Raw genomic sequence first — 22,174 nt, forward strand, 5'->3', positions numbered from 1 at the left:
GGATGCGGCAGCGGCACCGCGGCGCGGCCGGGAGGAGGCGGGGGAAGCGGGGCCGCCGCGCGCTGCCGCATGTGCCCGGAGCCCCGCGGCAGCCGCAGGAGCCGCAGGAGCCGGAGCCGGAGCGGGCAGCGCGGGCCATGGCGGAGCAGGGCGCCCCGGCGGCCGCCGTGCCCAACGGCGGGGGCGCCGCCCGGCCCCTCGGCAACAAGGTGACGGTGGTGCTGGGCGCCCAGTGGGGCGACGAGGGCAAAGGCAAGGTGGTGGACCTGCTGGCGCAGGACGCCGACATCGTCTGCAGGTGCCAGGTGAGGAGGCGACACCGGGGCCGGGCGGGGGGGGGGACACACGGCCCGGCGGTCCCCTCGGGCCCCGCAGCGCTGCCTTTGTCTCCCCGAGGCGCCGCGGCCGGCAGCAGCGGCGTGCCCGGGGCGCTGCCGCCCGCCCGCCCTTTGTCTGGGAGCCGCCGGGGACGGGACGGGGACGGCGGCGGTGCCCGCAGCATCGCCCCCCGGCCGGCATAGCCACGGGGGAGCCCCCCGAAACCTGCCCTCGGGGGGGCTTCCTCCAGCAGGAGGGCAAAAAACAGCTCAGCCCCCCAAAAAGTGAGTCTGTCCGGCGAGCGGGGTACCCCTGAACGCCTGCAGCAGCCCAGCGTCGGTCCGAGGGGAGGCTGTCGGTTCCCCGTGCGGTAACCCCGCGCGGTCCCGCAGCGCGAAGCGGAGCCATGTGCCGGGGTTCCTCCCGGAGCTGGCGGTACGGCAGCCCCCAGCGCCCGCCCCGCGCGGGGACGAGTTTCGTTACCTGCGCGCTGCCGGTAACCGCACGGACGGAACCCCACCTGAACGGGAACGGGGCGCTGTGCCCCGAACGCTGCAAGCCTCCTGATACCCAGCGAGAACCGTGCACAGCGCTGGGGCAGTCAGAGCTGAGTCAGTTCCAGAGCCAGGAAATCAAAAACTTCAGAGACTTTAATTTTGCAAGTGAGGAGACATACCCTCAGGCAGCTGGTTTTGCGAATGAATGGCTTTTTCTCACGTACCTTGTTGAAGAAATAAAACCAGCTGTGGTGCTGTGGCGTGGCTGCCTGGCGGTGAGGGTTACCGACCGGGGTGACTCAGTTTGTCCCCGAAACATGGAGGCGCCTAGGTGAGTGCCGAGGCTCAGCGCCAAGGCGTGCGGTTTGGGGAGGCGGGCTGAGCTTTTGCGTGTGCTGGGGATGTAATTCCTTTGTTACTTCTTCCCACTCAGCTCAACCGAATCAAGAAAAGGGCAAAGCTGTGATGTTATCTCAGGCTTGAATTTCGTGGCCAGTCCTGCCATTTCTAACTGCTTGTTGCTGCTGCAAGGAAAGAGGTTTTTTTTTCCCCCCTCCTTTCTTCCGTTTCCTGTTGATGGGCCTCCTGTTCTCTGGGCCTCCTCCCATGTGCTCACTCTTGCACTTGACTGCTTCTGCTAAGTTGATTTAACTCACCCAAATGGCAGGGAACTATTTTTTTTTTTGGTTGGATTTACTTTTTACTCTTTTAGTAAACAAACTGATTTTACTTGGCTCAGAGGAGCCTATTGAAAAGAGGAACCCTGGACAAGGTAAGCACAAAGAACCCTATCTTAGAATGGGAGGGAAAATAGGAATGTTCTCAGGTGGCACTGAGCTATTAACTTATCTTGCTCTGTGTTGTGCAAGAATACCCTTGATGGTTTTGTTACTGCTGGTAAGCAAGAGTGTGAAAATGACTCTTGTGCTTTTCATATCAGTACAAGTCCATAAAGGACGATTGCAATGCAGCCTGCCCCTTGCTACTGTTGGATTGCTGCAGTCCATACTTCTGATTCTTATCTCACTGTTATACTCCGTTCATTCTGAGATGGTTCTTTCTGTTTATCATGCCACAGGGTTGCTAGAATACCTGTGGTTGAGACCAAATATGTTCCTATGGAAAGTGTGTTAATACAACTATTTCCTTGAAGGACTTTGTAAGTTGTAGCAGAGCTTAAGATGTCTTAGAAAACTGCATGATATTCGCATTGAAATTCTGGGAACTCTGTTGTGGTTTTCTAGTTGTGCCTGGTTCTGTGCAGACGCAGCCCATAAAAACAGTCCTGTCCCAGAACTGACAATTGTTTACTGTTTACTTTTACAACACCTGTAAAGAAAGGCATTGCAAGAAGTTGTACTCTGACATCAGTGGCTGTACCCTCTTGTCTCCTGGCTATCAGGTGTCCTAATGACTTCTTCAGTCATTTGTTTGGCTGGCTGACTGTGGCATCTGGAAGAGGTACAAGTAGGCAAACCAGTGTCTCTGGTCATAAGCTGTATTATGGCTGTACTTCTTCCAGACAGCGCCCCCAAACTTTATCTTAAGTTTGGAGGTTGTTGAAAGTACTCTTGTGCTCAGAGAAAGAATATGGACTTCCTTGTCAGGAGACAGACTTGCATTTATCAAACTTAGTATTGTGGTTTCAGCAACAACTGACCTTGCAGACCAAGCTCAAATTAAGACGTGTCCAGCGGCTGAGTGCATGGAGCTGCACCGGCAACTAGGATTGTTTCGTGAGGGCACTGCTAGGACAGAGGGTTCAGAAGCATTTAATAAAGACGTGTCTACACAACAGGCATAATATGTGCTGGTTCTTCCACTGTTATGTTTGAATTGGTCTTAATTTACTCCTAAGAGGTATCTGGTAAAATGATGCTTTTGATAAAGCAAATACATCTGTGAGACTTGTGCACTTAAGCTACATTTGGGCTTCAGTGGCTTGCAGAGCAAAGTCTGTTTACCTGGTATCACGTAAATTGTAGTCCCGACAGTAGAATAGAGCAAGAATTGGTTTGAGATTCAGGAGAAGTTGCCAGAAAAACCATGCTTTAGTGTTTTTTATGGACATAGTTTCCTCTTAGTAAGCAGTTAGCCTTGCTGCTCTCAAACCTGGCAATTTCTAAAAGCATACATTGTATTTTTATCAATTCCATGGGTAATGGAAAGTTAAAGGAAAACATATCTTGTTCTGATTCAAGGACTTCCTACATTTCAAAATGAAACCGAATAAGGGAATTTAATTACTAAAATTTCATTTGTTAATGGATATGGGAATGGCAAATTAATGCAAGCAAATGATTTTAGGTAATCATTTTATCCAAACAAAGACAGTACAAAAAATACACTATATCTCTTACATTAATACTCCTGCCCCCTGTACCACTGTGTACAGTACAGCAAAAGAACCATGCTGTCTTCATTGCACGATTCAGTCCTCGTTCACCCATTTCATCAGCCGACTTGTTGGTCGTTGTCTTTTCTTAGTACTGGAGGTACCTGATTTATTCAGAGCACATAACTCGCACAGGTGAATGGGATTTTGAAGTCTTTAATTATTATTAAGCCATGCTCGCTGTGCTAAAGAATCCTATTTTTTCTGCTCCTTCAGTCCTATTGTACCCCTTACGACTACTTCAGAACAGCTGATTTCAGTGTTGGCTGCCTGTTCACTTCCCATCGTTGTGTGGCCCCACAGCACGCAGAGCAGTTCTTACCCCCAGACCACTAATGTGCAGTTACTGCAGTGTGTGGATTCTTAATCCTCCCTTATCCTCCCTCAGAGAAGTTTGTGTAGAAATGCCACTGCTCATCACTTGATGCATGGCAATTACAAAGCAGCAAGAGAGAAGTTTTCAGCGTGCAGGTTCTTGGGGTTAAGCAGTTGCCACTGATCAGTTGACTGCTTAAGACCTCAGACCTGATGCCCCCATATCACTTGTCTATATATATCCACTTAAAAAACAAGAAAAAAAATGATCTTTGTGTTTTCCATCCACTGAACCCAGGTTTTTATTTTTCTAAATACTCTCCTCTGAAGAGGTGTTTCAGTCAGGCGGCGCGGGGCTGGGAATAGCAGGATCGATAGCTATCTATAGCAGTTGGTGCTTTTTCAGCTGGTCAGGCGTTCGATACGTGACGTCCAGCTGGAGCTCCCGTTTCGTTGAAGCGCTGGGTGTGCTTGTGGACCTTGCAGCGGCCGGCAGCGTGCCAGTGATGCGTGCTGGTGAGGAGAGGGAGGTCAGCGGGATGAGCCTGCCGCATGAGTGAGTCACACGCTGCACGGACCGGCTTGGAGCATCCCTGGCAGGTGACCTCTGGTTGTGGCAAGCACTGAAACCCTGTCAGTTTCTCACAGGAGGGCAGCTGAAACCTCATTTCCCCATTCATAAAGTTTGTGCCGTTACAGGAGATCTTAACAGTACAAAGGAACAAATTGCACCTCGATCCGCTGGTTGGTTAATGTTCTTTCCCTCTTGCTGTTGTTACATCTTTCTGTTTTCATTTGGTTGGTTCAGATGCAGTCCTCTATAGCAGCTTAGTGAAACTTCAAATACATTTTTTATTTTTCCCATACCACCCCCCACATCTGGAAGATGTTCTCTGTAAATATTCCCAAAGTCACTTTTTGTTTCTCATATTCCTTCTTAACTCTGTTGCTGTGAGATGTAGAAAAAGGTGGTGTTTTTTAAATTGTGCACTGAAGCAACATAGCACTGGGCTGTGCTTTCAGCATTTTTCTTGTTCTTTATCAGTGTGCCTCACTAGGTCTTTTATCTCTTAGGGATAGATTGGTCTTTATTCTGGACCTGAATGAGGATTTGCATAATGGCATCTGTTCCCTACTTCGACCATGTAAGGCATTGCAACAACGTAAGGTTTTCCCAATCAGGTGAAACCAAGCTGAAGCTAGCTCTGAAGAGTCTTCTGAATACTGTGTTCCTGCAGCAGTTCCTCAGAGCTAGTTGTGTCAACGCAGAGAAACACATGGAGTTCTCTGAGATGAGTAGAAGCAACTTGGGCTGGACTTAAGTAAAAATAATGTTCTCTTTTAAACAGTTGCCTGTTTTCTTCTAACAAATAAGACTGTGTGTAGGCTGTCATATTTGCCTCAAACCACGCTCTTGATCTTGTTCTGATGCACTAGTTCTTGTACTACATATTCAGAAACTTCTGAAGTCTGGCCAAACTTTCAGGAAGTTTAAAAGTTAAGCTTGTAATGTGATGGCTGCTTGAACTAGGTTCAGATCTTACAAACATGAGTTGATTGGCATAAATACCAGCAAAGAAAATTGCCAGATGCTGAATGTTGTTTATATTGAAATCCAGGAGTAGGTTATATAGTACGGTTTGATAACCACACATCTGTTTTTTTGGGAGGGGGTAAAAAGGCAAGAAATTAATCACAAACATCAGAGATGTGAGGCAGTGAATCTGTTATCTGCACCTTGGTGCTGTTTTTTTTTTTTTTTTTTTTCCTTAAAGGAGATGTGGTTGGCAATCCGAAGCTCAAGCTAGATTTTTGGCAACATGGTTTGAAATGAGAAGCAACAGCTTAGTGATTGCCAGTTATGTTTTGTTAGGGTATGTAGTGGAGGTTAAGGATCAGACAGACCCCGATCAGCTTTCTAGAGGTGTTCTCAGCATTCCAAGAAGCTGATAGCGGCAGGAAGGGAATACATATATATATATATATATATATTGTAAGTAGTGGTAGTATCCTTTCTTTTAATCTATTTTTGGCTTTCCATCTAAGAGTTAAAGGAAAGTGTTTACAACCCTATGATGCCAAAGCAACATTGACTTGCTTCTTGCCCGACTTGGCAGTCACTTGCATTACTAGCTCAAAAACAACAGCGGTTGCCCCAAGCTGAAAGTTAATGCTGGAATGTGGTAGCAATAAAAGTCAAATGTAAATATATATATATATATGCTTGCCCATGTACACACCCCTCCAACAGGGAGAGCTTGAGGGGAGCGTATGACATCTTTCTTAATGGAGGCATAAGATAACATCGCTTTAATCTAGACAACTAATTTATGTTCTAGAGGAGATAACTTGAAAGACTTCTTTGCTCTACCCGGGGGCATCCTGGTTTTGGCATTACTGTGTCATAAGAAAAGCCAGTGATTGTCATCATAGGCTTGTGGGGTCTCTGAAGTGCATATCGTGGTATTTCAGAGCTGCTTTAAATAATTCTGAGTTTAATATCAGTACAGAGAGCCATTCACAACCGTTAGGTAAAGTTGCAGCAACACAGGCCAGGCAATTCTGAGGGTGCTGGTGTTGGCAAGGCATCGAGAACTGCTCTCCTGTCCTCATTTGTTCGTAGCAGATTGAAGTACTCTGGTTACTCTACTAATGTCTAGGCTGCTTTGACTCGTGAAGGTATGTGCTGGAAACTAAATGTGTATTTTGAGTTTATGTAGATCTAAAATGGGGAAGGATATGACATTGTTCCTCCATCTCAGTTTTAAAAATGTGTGTTTTTTTTTTCTTTGTTCCTGCAGTGCATATTCTCCTGGTGTATACTGAAACATGCCTTATACTTAAGCTTAGACTTTCTTGGCTAGCACAAATTTCCTTTTATTCTTGGTGCTCAACACCAAGGCTTTAAAAGGCATTGTCTATTTCTTTAAGAGAAATCGTATTTTGCTTTCAGTTTGTGAACAAGCAACACCGCTTTCCTTTTTGGTGTTGCTGGTTATCTGGGTTGGTACATTAATGTTTCCTATTAGGCCGCACTTCAAAGGAAAAAAAACAAAACTGTGTAAAGCTAGAATGAACCTCTTAATCTTTGGAGTGAGGGTCTTCAGTGAGTGACAGAGTAAGAGTGTGCCTTTTTCCTAGAAGAGTCCAGTATACCAGGAAAATAGAGGAGCTGAAGATCCTTCTCTCATAAACTGGAAGTAAAGTCCTGTGGGTGGTTTTCAGGTAAGTCAGCGAGGTTGGCTGTAAAGCCAGGAGCGAGGGACTTCCCTGGGCAAGCTCATCCGAGAAAAGTTCTACTTCAGGATTTTCCTGTAAGCCTTTGAATATGGCTTGATATAATTTTCAGTCTTTTCAGAAAATGAGATTCTGTGCTTCTCAATGGCTGGCTTCACTTGGCTTCAGAGGAGCTCTTACGTTAGCAGACATTATACTGTTTCAGTTTCATTTTTTTTATGTCCTTGGTGAATATTATTATTGTTGAAGTATATATAGGGAAAGCTAAATAATGACTTCTTAGGAAACACTGTGTTTGTACCTGCTTATTTAGCAAACAAACAACAACAACAAAAATACAGGAGAAAAATGAACACCCAACAAACGGTGGTTTATTTCAACTTCAGTATTCCTTTAGCTGAGTTTTGGTAGTGGTTGATATAGCACAGTAAACCTGAAGTCTTAGCTGATGAACTTTCTTGCATTATTTCAATTCAGCAAGAAAATAATTGTTTTATCTAAGAACATCTCTTTAATCCTGACAATAAAGGTCATGATGCCGAGACTGGTGAAGCAGTTGTCAATTAGACTTTCTGAAGGCAGATATAAATCATTGCTGTTTTGTTAATTTAACTTGTTAAATTATATTCTAATTACTCTCCCCCAAATAATTGGTCCTTATTTGTCCACTGAGTCAGCTCAACATACAAGGATTATCAGCTCAGTTCCTTGGGATCTTCTGGCCAGTACAGCAGTCCAATTCCAGGGGAAAACATGTCTGTTGGGTATTATTATGAGAGCTCCTTCTCTGTGCTTTGTACATTTGGAAGCTGTTACGTACGGATGGAATGTAATGAGCTGAGGAGCTCTTGCCCAAGAGGAAGGCTCAAAGTGAGCAGACCCTTTTGCTTAGAGATTGTTGGTACGTTCGTTAAGTTTACCAGTTTGGTTCTAGAATATGCCTTTCAAAGTGTCCTAAAAGTTGGTTTTATTCTTCAGAGCTAAGGAAAAATTCATGAAACTGTAGTCAGGTATGTATATTGACATCATCCCAAACTCTGTTTAGTTCTTTACCCCAAATATTTTAACTAACAGTTAAGACATTTAAAAACGATAGCTAGAATGTATGAGAAAGCGAGTCATTTTGCATAGGCAGGGGAAACGCTGAAATAATTTACCTTAAAATTGCCATAGATGTCCTGTGAGAAATACAGTTCAGTCAGCATGTTTGAAATGTAGTCCTCTTTGATACTGTTGATTTATCTTCAATATATTTTCTAGTGTTACTGTCTTGATTATGATACGGTACTGGTACTGATGTGTGTGTGCTGCTTGCGGTAAGTACTGCCTTCCAGTGCTTTGTGAGTGGTTTTTGGCTAGCGGCAGTCACTTGTTTGATTTATTGAAAATTCAGGTTTGTTTCCAGTAAAACGTCAGCTAGCAGATAATGACATTTCCCTTCAAAATTAGTATCTCCAGGCATACAACACTATTGCAAGCAGGGTGTTTCCTAAGCATGTTTATCAAATGGCTCCCAGATGTACAATACATGTAGCTGCCTTTGCTATCGTATCCCCCCTCTGTGCACGTGTAACCGATCCTGTTCAGGTTGGCCAGGATAGGTGTATTCATAACAGCGCCTGGCCTGGTGCGTAGCACCGACCAACTTATCTGTGTGGAATACGTGGATGCAGATTCTTGGGTGTGGTGCTTACACTGAGAAGGATTTTTAGGCTACTTAATCTTCTTCAGCAGGTTGGAGGCACTCCCTTCCCCTCTCCCCCTTCTTTTTTTTTTTTGTTTTTAAATATCTCTGGGCAGCGTACTGCTCTGAAAGGAATACTTCTGAAAAATTGTTTCATAGGCAATGTTTTTTGGAATGAGGCTTCTGGAAATGAGGTAAATAAGGGGTTTTGTTATTGTGACTGCTGTCATTCCAACGGTACTGGTGTGATAATGTGTCTGTTAGTGTGCACCTTTCCATCAGATTCCTGTATACTTAGCTGTTCTCCATGCTGAATAGCTTGGATATTTCAGGATTACCAGCTGGTGGCCAGGGATCATACGCTTTTTCAAGAAGGTGATTTAAGCATACTGTGCTAGTGACATTGGAACAATGCCTTTTTAAAAAGCTTACGCACTTAGTTATCTTACAACAACAGGTTTTGCTTGAATATTATAGATTGGATAGTGATTTTAAGCCTAATCTTATGTTCACTATTCCATTTCTACTAAATGAAATAAAATAGTCTAAAATAATAGCATAATTTAATAGTCGTATTATCACAAAAGGAAAAAAAAAAGGCTACTGGGTCTTGACAGGATTTTAAATTGTTCATCCAACAGCATCAAACTAAAAAGTCCCCAAACTAAATCCGTACACTGAAATGTGTAGGTTGATGCTTGTTCATGACTTTTGCTCTGCATCTCCAAATAAATAGAAACTTCTCCTTTCTGATCCAATTGGCACCCTTTTGAGCTGGATTTGCATAGATGTTTAAAAACCCTACTTTTAAAGGAATACTGATAAGGAGCTTTCATAGCTGAGGGTGTTTTTGTTTGTTTTGATTTTGGTTTTGCATTAAAGCTATGATTAAAGAGCTATTTCTCTGATCCCCATCTTCACAGCTGTGTAAACTGGTCAAACATATTGTTGGGGGAGAAAAAAAGAGATGTTCAGTTCACCTTTCTCTGTGAGCAAGCTCGTGTTTTCCCCCATCCTCAGCACAAAAGTTCAGTGTCACCTGGTGGCAATTCCTGTTGGAATTGCTCACAGAAGTGCTGGCAGCAACTGGACAACAGCAAACCAGTCGTGAAGCTAATCTTGGGGAGCAGCGGTGGTAGTAGGTATGGATTACAAGGAAAAATCAAAAATTAAGAAATAGCAAAACTATAATGCAAAGTCCATGGTCACTGCAGTTGACAAGTTGAAGAAATCCTGTTCGAGATGCAATTTAATGTTCTTTGTAATTTGGTAAAGCTTTGGGCTGCTTGCTGAAAGGGCTGATCCTTTCGGCACCAATGAATCTGTAAGGGCTGATCCTTTCGGCACCAATGAATCTGTAATGGGAGGAGAGAGAGCTGTTCCAAATACTGAGTTAAAAGATGTGAGGGGGAAAAATAGTGCAAGGAAAGGAGAGAGGACAAACATACTGAATGCTTTTTTTTTGTTAGCCTTCCTCACAATGCCAAGAAGATTGCTGACTTCTGAAAATCAAATTTTGGAAACCTCGGAGTATGCCAAAAATATGCAGTGCTGTGCATTGATAGAGATAGACAAATAAATAAAAATCTCTGACTTTTCAGTAAGCTTTATTAGGAGAAGTTCGCTTATATTCTTACCTGACTAGCCTAGTAGTAACCTAGAGAGATATTTCAGTGTCTGTTAGGTGTTCCTTGGTATGTCATGCTATTTCTTCCCGATTCTCTATTTTCTGTTGTCTTTCTTTTTTTATATCCATGTGATATTCTTTCTTTACTCTGGCAAAGCCAGCTCTGCCTTGGCTGCCTGGCATTTTCCACAGCCTGCATTCCAGCTTCCAGAGGGGCTCCCAGTGCCACCTTTCTGCAGAATGGGAAGGAAGCATCCCCGTTAAGTATGATGCTCAGAGTGTTGCTGGTGCCTTACTGTACCTCCCATGTATAAGAAGTCTTCTTTTTCTCTCCTCAAGCCTTTTCTGCAGTCCATCTATCGGTATAAAGCCAGGGTTGCTGTGCCCCAGTAGGTGAGTACGTTGGCTGTGGTGCTTCTGCCTGGCTCAGCTCAAGGAACCGTGCCGTAGTGCAGGGAGGGAGGGTAAAGGAGCTGCTGTCACGTGCACGTGGTGTGGTCCACACAGAGCAAGAACACCTTCTGGGCTTTCTCTCTGTCTGTGTTGGCCCAAGGTAGGTGTTGCAGTTTTCCTGGGGCTGGGAGAACATTGTCCCAGTTTGGGAACTCAGGTGACCAAGATATGGTAGACAAATCACTGTACGCAGTTAATCAAAAAGTGCTGCCAACCTCAAGAAATGACTTCTGTGTCTTTATTTCCCTCTGGCAAAGCTTCATATGCTGTATTGAAATTTATTTGGGCATAAACCGTGTAATTTATTTTCACTATTAGTTAAACCCAGTTAGGAGTTATTCATTAATGTTTAAATATTTTAATCAGAGGAGTGTTAGCTTGAATGATCTAACTGATCCCTTTTGGATTAGCATGGTGGGGGAGGAAGAGTGAGAAATAGGGATGGAAAGGACCAGTGCCAGAAGTGACTTCATCTGTTTCTACCTTGAATTAATCCCAGAGGCAATAGTTGTGAAGATGTTGGTGTTATCAGCAGTTTCTGGGTTGGGGGCTAGGGGTAGGGAAACTTCCACCAAGGAAAATCCTAAACGCACCAAACCCAAAACTCAACAACCCTCTTTGCCACTAGAACTCTGAGTTCAGGTTTTTGTAATGAGAAATGTTTGTCCCAGCTGTGTTGTGCAATATCTGAGCACACAGCATGGGTACACTTTACTAGTACTTTACTTTTAGTGTAGTGTGAGTCATTCTCTTAATATACTACAATTCCTAATTGTGTAACTGTGTAGTTGCACTGCAGCATTAGGTTAGGGCTTACCTGTAAATCAACATTTTGAAGACTCAATTGAATGCTGCCTTTGTTGTGTTCTCCTGAAATGCAGTTTGAAATTAAAAATATTTAAAGAAATGAAAGAATTTGATGGAATGATGCCCAAAGCAGGATGTGGACTGACCAGATAGTCCTACCTATCAATTGTTCTACCAGGCAACTGATAACAATAGCACTTCTGGGATCAAATCTTTTCATGTTGCAGGCATTGTCATAATACAAACAACTGTATTCTGAGATTGAAATTTGAGTATAAGCTGAAAACAGGCATTAGGAAACCTTGAGTATGGCCTTGAGTGTAGTCAAGTGGTGATTCATCACATGCAGTGCTGAGTTTTTTTTGCTTTAGTTTCTAGCAAAATCCCTTAAAGCATATCTGCTAATAGCAAAGATGCTGAAGTTCATATCACTTGGGTAACCAGCTTGCTTCTCGATGAGGTATGAGCTGTGCTGTACACGTAGTTCGGGGTTTAAAGGGTAAAATGCCATTTTAATTCTGTCAGCCACTATGTCAGGGTATTTTTAAATGAGCACAGAAACAACACACCTCTGTGTATCTTGACATCATGCAGCAGTGCTCGGGAAAAGTCTGGACAACACCAAAACCCAGCAGCTTTGTTCTGATGATTTACACGCTCTGTGTCTCCCTGCTGAACACCCTGCTCCACCAGGCTGGCCACTGGACTTTCTGTTAGCATGTCTGAATGGCAGTAGCTTGGCAAACTTAGAAGAGACTGAGAATTTATCAGTAATCATGATCTACAGTTGCCTTTTTTTTTTTTCTTTTTCATGTTCTTGTTGCTAGAAAGCTATTATTTAAAAGTAACTTGAGAAGCAAAACATTAAATGTCACTACTGTTGGAATAACTTGCAGTAGCACAGGAGTATCAGCGTTGCGTTTAGAAAACAGTTATAAATGATCTATTTGCCATGTTAATCAAAGGTACAATGGCAGAGGTGGTGGACTGCAAAATCTTTCTTAACAGTTATTGTTGAGCCGAGAGGATGGGAGGAAGATTATTCCTGAACTTTCATTATTTTCTTAAAAGAATAACCTTGAATGGCTTGCTTTGTTTATGCAATTGGTGTGTTTTGTATGATGTGGATGGAGCATTTGGCCTTCTCTGGTTAAGTCAGATCACTTGCAGGGAAAGCCATCTGGGTCCAGAAATCTTTACAACTCGTTCAGGGTACTGCGTAGTAAATGGGAAAACTCTGTAATGTGTTACAAATTCATTTCCACTTTGGGTGAAAGTTTATAAGGCTTCCCTCTGTTTCCAAAGGAGATGCGACTGGTGTATAGTCCTCAAATAATGCTGAAATTATGAGAAGTTTCATTGCTGACCTCACTGAGATGACATTTACCCATAGAATATATGTTTATATACTTGAAGAGAGGTTTGATAGCTAAGAATATTCTTTATTGTCATGCCAGTTGTATGGCTTTATGTATTGTTTTTGTGCTTTTTAAAGAAGTAGTGAATAGCTTTTGAGTCTGTTGCTTAGCAAAGATCTTCTGTTATAAACTACTGTGAAGTATCTCAGGCTTATAATTCCATGGCTTAATATTTCATATTTCTTTCTTCTTTTCATATAATGCCTTTCTTCAGTTTGTCTTGCACTGAAAAAAGGCTTGGAATATTACATCTTTCCATTGTCTTTCCTTGAACAAAGCACTTTATGTGCAAGATGCCTCTAAATATTCCTGTGGTTACAGCAAACAGGACTGTTTTGTGTGTAACCTTCTCTTGCACAAACGATTTGGTCACAAGAGAGTGTAAGCTGATTTTCAGAAGTACAGCAAATGAGAACGGGGGATATTTGGTAACTATTTTGCAATCTTTTTTAGTTTCATAAGCCTATCCTGACCCTCTTTGAGACTTGGACACAGGCTCCTTTTGTTTTTTGGATGTTATTTTACAGTTTAATAAATCTGTTAATACTCTCATGCTTCATGGTAATGAAAAAAGGTAGGAACGCTGAGTGCTAGTTGGTGTAAGTGCTCTCCTGTAACTTGGGAAAACCACGATTGTCTTAGGTACCTCTAGATTCACTACTTGACAGCATACTTCTAGCTGAGGAGGTATAGAGTGAACTAGGCAACTTTGAATGCTTTTCACAGAAAAACAATCAGCAAGTCGGAACTACAAATTCAGAACAAGAAATATGCAAGTTGCCAACCCGCAGAACTCGTTCTCCCTAATAACTCCATGGCTTCACATACCCAATCTAACTGTTTTTGGTTTTTGTTTTCCTTTGCTTGGGTTGCAGTTTGACTTTTAATACTTATTTTTCCTAAATGTAATAGGAAGCAAGTAAAACTGTTGAATGCTTTTAGAAATGTTTGCACATTCTAGAATGTTTATGGTTCTGTCCAGTAACTTCTAGAAACATTGTACACCAAAGCATTTGTACCTTTGAACCATCCATGTACTTTTGATACCATCCAAAAATCTATATGACATTTAATATTCATGCGGAAATTGTCAAGTTTGACAAACCAAGTTCAGCACATTTCCTGGGTGAGGAAGATCTCCTGTAGATCTTCCGTCAGCAGCAAAATGAATGCTGCGGAGTTGGAGGTGGAATGAGTTTATTCCCTATCTGTACTGTCTTCATTTGTCTTCCGTATCAAGAACTATTAATACTTTTTTTTTTTTTTTTCCTCTTCAGGGAGGCAATAATGCAGGGCATACAGTTGTTGTGGATTCTGTGGAGTATGACTTCCATCTTCTGCCAAGTGGGATCATCAATCCAAAAGTCACGGCGTTCATTGGTAAGTGGGACATCTCTGAAACAAAAATGGACAATAATGTAGTGACAAACTTTGGACATATTAAAATAACAAAGTATACCTGAGGGCATACAGGATTAGGACACTTTTTCCTCATTCCCAGAGGCTTGAGCTTTGCTTGTAATTCTACTACCTTATTAATATTGACTTAACTCAATCGTGAAGTTTACATTATGGGTGTTTTATTGTCTTAGGTCATTTTTCTTCTTATCTGCCCTATCAGTGCAAATGACTATCTGCCCAGTATATCTTCATTGTCCCTTCCCCTTCCATCTGATTTTTTTTTCTACCGATTATTTCTTTTATTCTCTCAATTCCTCCTCTGTTTCAGTCTTCAGCCCTCCTAAATGACTACCTGCACTTACAGCAACATAAATCTTTCCTTCGTTCTCCATTGGAACGTAAAAGGAATGCTGAATCTAAGATTTCTGCACTATATAGATCTTGTCAAAAGGTCTTTTCAAGAGACTACATTAAGTTTGGGGTTGTGGCAGTACTAAGTGATATCAGGATCTATCATCTATTTGCCTTCCAAAAGGAGGTTTAGATTGTACTATTGGTTGCTCCATACCAACATACTTACCCTCCTTCTGCTCTTGGAATCTAGTCCTGCTTTTCCTCAAATTACTTGTCTAACCAAGCTACTTAATAATGTTGTATAGCCCTTAAATTTTCCTTCTGAAGATGCAGGCGAATATAGAACAGTCCTACACAGCATTATAACTATGTATGTTTGTGTGCTCTTTCACAAATCAGGTTAGTTTCTAGGTTACTTAAAGGTTATATGACCTATCAACATTTCCAGCCTGTTTTTGTGATATTTTTTGAGTAAGTGCTCATTGACATTTTGCTAAAGAGCACAGCAACTAAAGAGCATCTGTCAGTAGTTTGTTGGTTCATAAACGATAACCGCTGAATTATTAGGACCAGTTTGTAGTGACTGTGTGCTTTCAGTTAGCATTAATACCATTCTTGATGGGAATTTGCCATGGATTGTGCCTCCTTTCAGCTGTTGTGCTGTGACTTGGCAGTGGGGCAGTTTTGGATTAACTGGTCCTGCCTAGTACTTTCTATGGAAGCTGGGCCAACAGTCGTGGAAATAGATCCCTGCTGACAGAGGGGAGCTTGGGTTGTTAACTACTCCCGGCTTGGGGGCTGCGGCAGATGATACTACTATTATTTTATTTTTGTGTCTTTCTGTTCTACATTTATTTTAAAAGTTATTGCTGGAAAGCAGTGGACAAAGGGATGTTCATTTGCCATGTTCTGTATGCTGGACTCAGGGTCAGGTAGAAAAGACTAGATCCTGTAAAAGTGCAGTGGGCAGGAGAGAGCTTTTTACAAATCTTTTTGTATATATCTCCCATCTCTTGGCCTGTCTGTTCTGAATTCTGCTGTTCTAGCTTCTTTGAAGTCTGACTTGTATTTAAAAACTCTTTTGGTGTTTCAAGTGTATTTAGTAGAAGGAAAAAATCTGTCAGGTTTAGGATTCCACTAAAAAGGTTTATAATTAAAAGAAAAAGGGGGGAAGTGTGTGGGGGAAGGGCAGAAACGTTAGAGTATTATAATAGATTATTACGATTGATTAGGATTACATGTGGAAAGGTATAACAAGGAAGTCTTAAATAGTTTGTATTTTGGTGTTTAGAATGCTTTTATCTGTGAAATTAGGTGACTGGCATGTAATTTCAAATGGCAAGTCCGTTCATGACAGTAGTAGGTATTGTTATACGGGCTGCTTCAAATCTACAGAGTTTGGCATGACCTTAAGATGGTTCAATATTATATATAGAAATGCTTCTTCCTAAAGGACTCAGTGATACTGGTTAATTGTATGAGCTAATAGTCTTTTTCTGAGCAATGCGACAGTGTGGTAAATCTCTGCTTCCTGTAGGACAGTGAGCTTGCTCTTGATGGAGCCTTTTCCAGATTAGTTTTGCTAGTCTGTTAACAACCTGAACTCTGCATATGGAATACACTAGGTCTATTTACAGATGAAAAGTGCCTGAGGGAATGCTAACATTTATAATGATGCTCAAAATGTGCTAAGCTTTTAAAAACAATTGGGGGATTAAGATGAAGTGCAAAGAGGGAAGTTAATTTTAGAAATGAGGAAGAGGAAGTTGCATTCTGAACTGTCCCACAATGCTGTCACTGTTTGTCATGATCTAAACTGAAAGTTTATTAAGCTTCTTATGAAGGTACAATGCACGTAGTTAAAGATGCATACTTTGAGTGTAAGACAGTCTTTTAAAGATACATTACAACTTCATTCTTAGAAATTTACTGAAAGGTTAAAAATTAAATACATTGCATACAAAAACATGAAGTGTCTTTGAATTTGTTGAAATTCTGTTTTTCCATGTTCAACGTAATTCATTAAACTCTGTCTAATGATTTCCTTCAGGAAATGGTGTTGTAATTCATTTGCCAGGGCTCTTTGAAGAAGCTGAAAAAAATTTAAAGAAAGGAAAAGGTGAGAAAACTTCTAAGTTTTACTACTCTTAAAGTATTTGTGGGCAGTTCATCAAAAGATTCAGATAGAGGATGCCTCTGCAGAGGTTACATTCAATAACTTTTTCCAGAACCCCATTTACCTGCTAGTTCCTGACAGGAGTCTTAGCAAAAAACCCAGGGCCTTGATGGGAAGTATAGATGGGCAAAAAGAATCTCTGTACAGTTTCAGAACAGAACATGTTCTAAATAAGAAATATCTACAGACATTTTTTGTTGCTTAAAGCAGTGAGCTCAATAAATAAAACAACTTTTTAAAGTGTGTTACCTGTTTGTAGACACGTTACCTCTTGCAATCTTAGCATATGTTTTGACAGTATGATAATGCAAACAAATGCAGTAGAAATCCTTTCTTGATTCTGAACTTGCTTTTTGGCTTCTTGTTGTCATGTTGGTGGCCATGAATGGTAGCAGTCCACTGGAAGTGAGGTAAATCAACTAAATTATTCATAAGTAAAAAGCTACTAATTGGTTGCTAAAATTGAAGAACTAGTAGAATCATCAGGAGTTCTTTATCATAATAAGCCTCATTTTCTCAGCTTTATAGGCTGATGTTAATTTTTAATAATTCCAATCTACTCTTTTTCTCCAGAATGTGGTTGCTCATCCTTTAAATAGATTCACTGAAGACTAAACGTGAAAAGTATTTTTCCTTTACACATCAGAAGAAAAAAATACTATATAAAACATAATTTGAATTATTTTACTTTGTCTTTTAAGGGCTAGAAGGCTGGGAAAAAAGACTAATAATTTCTGACAGGGCTCATATCGGTAAGTTCCCTGTTCTTTATTATTATTTTTTGTTAACTTTGTGTTCTCTGAACTTTGCATGGCAGTAAGAGAGTGACTGTTTTAGCCTTTCTGGCCATTCATTGGTATGTTAATTTCTTTGGGCTAAGCCTCTGTATGCTAGGCATTGTATCTACTTTGGCTTATTGAAGATCCTAGAAAAACTTGTCCATCACTCAGGACCTTCCTAGGTTTATTTTCCAGTGAGTCCTTAATCCCACTCCATAAGTATACTATACTCAGGAAAGCAGGTTCACTTTCCAAGCTGAAGGTAAGATGTGAGAAGCAGTCAAAAAGCAGTTCAGAAGTTAATTCAGTGAGGGATTCATTTCCCTTTTTGGTGTAAAAGCAGTTTTGCTTTTCTTTCCTGAAATAGAGCAATTTTTCTGGTGGGAAACCATATGAGTGGGTGTGACTTCCAAATTAATGAGCTCCCTACCAACTAAAATGCCACGTACTTCAGAAAAGAGACTGTATGGGAAGGGCTCTGTAGGAATCAAGAGAATGGCTTTCCTTCTCTCAGAGGGAGTTCATCAATCAAGGTTTGGTTCCAGCTTATGTTCCAGAAAATGCTTCACTTCAGAGCCTGGAGTAAAATGTTGAGAGTCCAAACCACGAAAACAGAACTTCAGTGCTAAAGGCTATATCTCTCCTAGGCCATCTTTATTACTTAATTTCCTCCTTTAAATTAGATATGTGGCATAATAGTTACGTAACTACAGGCATTAGGAAATAGAATTATCGCTGCTGTGGTAGTCATCTTCTGAAGATGCAAACTTTTTAGGTCTTTATCATATAAGAGCTTATGATATGGATGGAAAAAATGTATTTATTTTTTGTTGTTGTTTGTGTGTTAACCACAACTGGAAATCAGGAGTAGATTAGTCAGTAAACGTGTTATTTCAGAATAAACATGCTTTTACTTTGATGTAATTACTCTGCATTTGAAATAGTTGAATAACTGTTCCTAAGTTACTAGAATCCTTTTGAGAGTAGAATCACTGTAGGTGAATTCTTTGGAAGTCGTTTAGAGAAGCTGTTCTGCAATTACTAAATTGCAATGGCAGTACTGTAACATTTTCATGGATAAACATGTCCTGAGTAAAAAAAAAAAAAAAAAAGTTATCGACTGCCACCCATAATTGTTCAACCTGTCAACATAAATGGACTTTCAGAATGCTTCTGTTTAGAAAGTGTTGAGGGCGGTCTGGAGATCTGTTGCCATTACAAATGCCTTCTCTAAAATGGGTGTTGGTAGTCTGTGAACTATTAGTCTGTAACAAATGATCAACTAACAGTAGGTTCAAGCTGCTGGGGATGATCTACTCCTTAAATTATGGGAACGTGTGGAAGTAAATACAAAAATAACTTGGTAAGGAAGATGAGAAAAATCACTCATACTAGAGAAAGCAGAATACTTACTAAATCAGTAAGTTTCTTAGAAGTTTTTGATCTTATACTTGTAAAGAGTGGCTTAATTACTTCACTTTGAGGACGTAGTGCTGAAGAAAAATGAGCCAGTATCTGTTGAACTGCAAAGTGTTGCCTCTCTGTTTATATCTGCCATGAATCTGTCACGTTTATTTTTTGCCTTTATGGTAGACAAAGAATCAATGGAAGGAGTATTTTGCATAATCCTTGTTTGTCATTAATAACTTGTAATGCTTAGAAAAATAAATCAGGGCTTGTAAAAATGACTTCTGTTGTCTTCAGGTATCAATTGCATTGTTTACATGGGTAACGTTTTTGGGAGTTTCTTTTATTTCCAAATGCATTCCCATTGATGCCGTCTTGCTAAAATTAAAATGGTCTAAGAAATCTTCAGAATGAATGAGAATGTTTACTTAAAGTCTCCACCTTAAATTTCAACAGTATGACTTCTTGCTGTAAACTGTTTTCCAGGATTTCTTTCAAATACATGTTTTCTTTGTTTCTTGTCCATACATTCTTTTGGGCCACTGGAAGACCTTAATGGCTTAGTTTTTCTATGAAAGGTGTGTACACAACTGCTGAACTTGGTACGGGTGGAGGGGTATCTTCTACAAGAAGAGAGAAAGCCCTTGTCGCTCTTCTCTGTATGTTTTTTTCCATGTTGATAAACAGGACTAAAATTGGTTTGAAGAAATCATTACTGATACGGCCATTTGTTTCATGCAAAATGTCAGCTTATGTAAATTATATTTTTTAGTATTTGATTTCCACCAAGCTGCTGATGGCATCCAAGAACAACAACGGCAAGAACAAGCAGGAAAAAAGTAAGTAGCTTTAATGGATGGCTTAGTACAAGCATGAGTTGCTGCATTGGATTTCCATTATTGGTTGTCACTGAATTTAAAATGTATTGATTATCCCAGTAAGTCTGTAATGTGGAGTGTTCTGGGATCACTTACACTTTTGTACTCCAGTGGCTAGCAAAATGTAGTATAATGGAAGGGTTTTATCTTGATACCTTGCCTTATGGAAAAGTTCCTCGTTCTTAATTTGCCTTACAAAAAGGGTTCCTGCTTCTTCATGTTTCAATTGTTTACTGAAAGTATCTTTGTATCATGGGTGAAAAGTAATTCAGTCTTCCTTACTGAGAGGTCTAAAAGGTCTTCATCCATGACAATAGCATTTAAGAGTGTCTCTTTCGGGCATATCTTCGTGCAGGTTGCTATTGCATGCTAACTTGTCAATTATTTTTGCATTGGGTCATTTTCACACTTGACTGTGCTGTACTAGCTGTCTTGTTACCTGTTGTCTTAGAAATTAAAAAGTAATCAGGTAGAATGTGTGTGTGTATTTCTAATGAGCCAGTACTTTTTTATTAGCTACTTTTGAGGAATGCTTGGGGAGTGCGAGCTAAAATAGCTCTGTGGCCATATTTGTGATTGAAAAATGCTATCAGTCACTGAGCTACTTTTGAGATGGAACTACTATTTCATTAGTCAATGTTAAAGATTGTAAGGGAAAGCCCAATTAAAAAAATCCTGCATTCATCTGGTCTGAAGAGACATCCTCTACCAGAAAGTTACATTCAAAGCTAAGGAATTTGAGTTCCCCTTAAAAGTGCTGTATATATTCTTTCTGTAGGGATTATTATGATCCTGACGTTCTGCAATGATCATACAGTTCTCAAGCTTGTTAAAACTGCCGGGGGATTAGAAGCATTAATCTATTTACTTCCTCCTAAATACTAAGGCTACCTAAGTCACTGTAGTGGGGGAAGTACTACTGAGGACTGGCAAAGCATGAGATGTCAGAAACTGATTATCGAAAGACTCCTGGTAGTGTGAGGGGAAAAGACAAACACTTGAAATAGCTTGCTAGTATGTCTAACTGTAGATTTGACTCTGCGTCGCATTTTGTATTAAACTTGTTTTGAACCTAACACTAAAAAGCTGATAATTATAAACAGTAAGTTAATTTTTAACTGGATACTTTCATCTGTTCAAATGTAGCTCAAAACCAATCACAAGTGAGGGTTCTATAGCTTCCCTTCCAGAAAGGTTATAGAAAAAGGTAATCTAGTACAGAAGTATATTATGCTTATACAATTGTTCTAACAACTAGAAATGCAATCTTTTGACAACTTAATTCTTTTATGAATTGGCATGTCCTAATAAATGGAATCTAACACCTCTTAAAAAAATTGCCTGGGAAGAGTATGAATAGGGGTAGAGGCTAGAGTCAATTATTTAAGCCACAGCCTCCTGGTTTGGTTACGTGATACTGTATTAGAGGAGGCTGGTTACCATGCTTTCATTTCAGATGGGAGACAAACATACCACACCCTGAGATCAGTCTAATTGGAACATTTGTTTTACCTTTTCCAAGATTAATGTTTTGAATCTACTCCAAACTTGTAATGGTCTGGATAAAACGACTGAAGTATTGATCATGAACTGTATTTCAGTTCACTTTCATATAAATTGATACATTCTAATATGAAGTTTAGATATGACCTTGGGATTAACCTGTATCTTCTACTTGAAATGGAGTCCCTCTTGAATTGAATTTTATGGTACGATACCTTTGAGACAATTTAAAGGTATCAAACGTAAATTTGGCATTCTTGCTCTACCAGTATCAGCTGAAAAGATCCATTTAATATTCAACAGTAAGAATTAAAATATATATTAAAAAAAAAAAATGTCTCTAGTCTTTGTAGTGGTACATGGCAAAGGAGGTACTTTGCAGTCTTTCAGATTATCGTTTGATTGATACGAAACTGTTGCTCACATTAAGCAAACCAGCTTTATTATATATGGTGTCATTCTTCAGAGCAAGTTCAGGTCCATCTGTACTTGTCTGACTTTAAAGTCAATGCAAGCAAACTGTGTCTTATGATGTCACTGACTTAAGCTAAAACGGATTGCTTTAGGTTTTAAGCTATAGGTTCTTCAGAAAGTATTGTTAGGTAAGAGTGATAACAATCTAGGTTTTCAGAATCAGCTACAGGGAAAATTATTCTTCAACCATCTTGTATGTACAGTGTTTTGGGCATCAGTGTTACTTAGATACTTGCCAGTATTTGTTTTTTCTGGCTCCATTGGAAGCTTTTACTATTAAATGAAATATTTCTCACAAATCTGAAATCCATGCTGGTTGTATTTTTTTGGCTCTTCATGAAATATGTTTTTAGGAAGGTGTATGGTTAGCCTCAGTTCGTAGTATGGAAGGGTATTGTTTTAGCATTCAGTTCCTTAAGTAGAAAAGTCGGGATTTGTGTTCAAATAAGCA

At 40.4% G+C, this 22,174-nt stretch overlaps 1 protein-coding gene and 1 long non-coding RNA gene across 3 annotated transcripts in view; one reads left to right on the top strand and one right to left on the bottom strand.

The window, feature by feature from the left end:
* Positions 1–1,337, bottom strand: part of LOC118164276 — a 30,342-nt gene extending 29,005 nt beyond the window's left edge. Inside the window, exon 1 of the long non-coding RNA XR_004749403.1 lies at positions 1,040–1,337. This is a non-coding gene — a long non-coding RNA (uncharacterized LOC118164276). The remainder of the gene's footprint in view (positions 1–1,039) is intronic.
* The window catches only part of ADSS2 (adenylosuccinate synthase 2), a 66,869-nt gene that overhangs the window by 30,611 nt on the left and 14,084 nt on the right, over positions 1–22,174 (top strand). The window contains exons 3-7 of one of the 2 annotated variants that reach the window (XM_035321685.1): positions 111–305; positions 14,029–14,131; positions 16,557–16,625; positions 17,384–17,434; positions 19,641–19,707. In XM_035321685.1, coding sequence (XP_035177576.1) covers positions 138–305; positions 14,029–14,131; positions 16,557–16,625; positions 17,384–17,434; positions 19,641–19,707 — 458 coding nt within the window. In that variant the 5' untranslated portion in view covers positions 111–137. Of the gene's footprint in view, positions 1–6; positions 306–14,028; positions 14,132–16,556; positions 16,626–17,383; positions 17,435–19,640; positions 19,708–22,174 lie in introns of those variants that run through there. The other variant, XM_035321684.1, reaches the window with a different exon arrangement.

This window comes from Oxyura jamaicensis, chromosome 3, assembly GCF_011077185.1.
Source record: "Oxyura jamaicensis isolate SHBP4307 breed ruddy duck chromosome 3, BPBGC_Ojam_1.0, whole genome shotgun sequence".
Classification (NCBI taxonomy): domain Eukaryota; kingdom Metazoa; phylum Chordata; class Aves; order Anseriformes; family Anatidae; genus Oxyura; species Oxyura jamaicensis.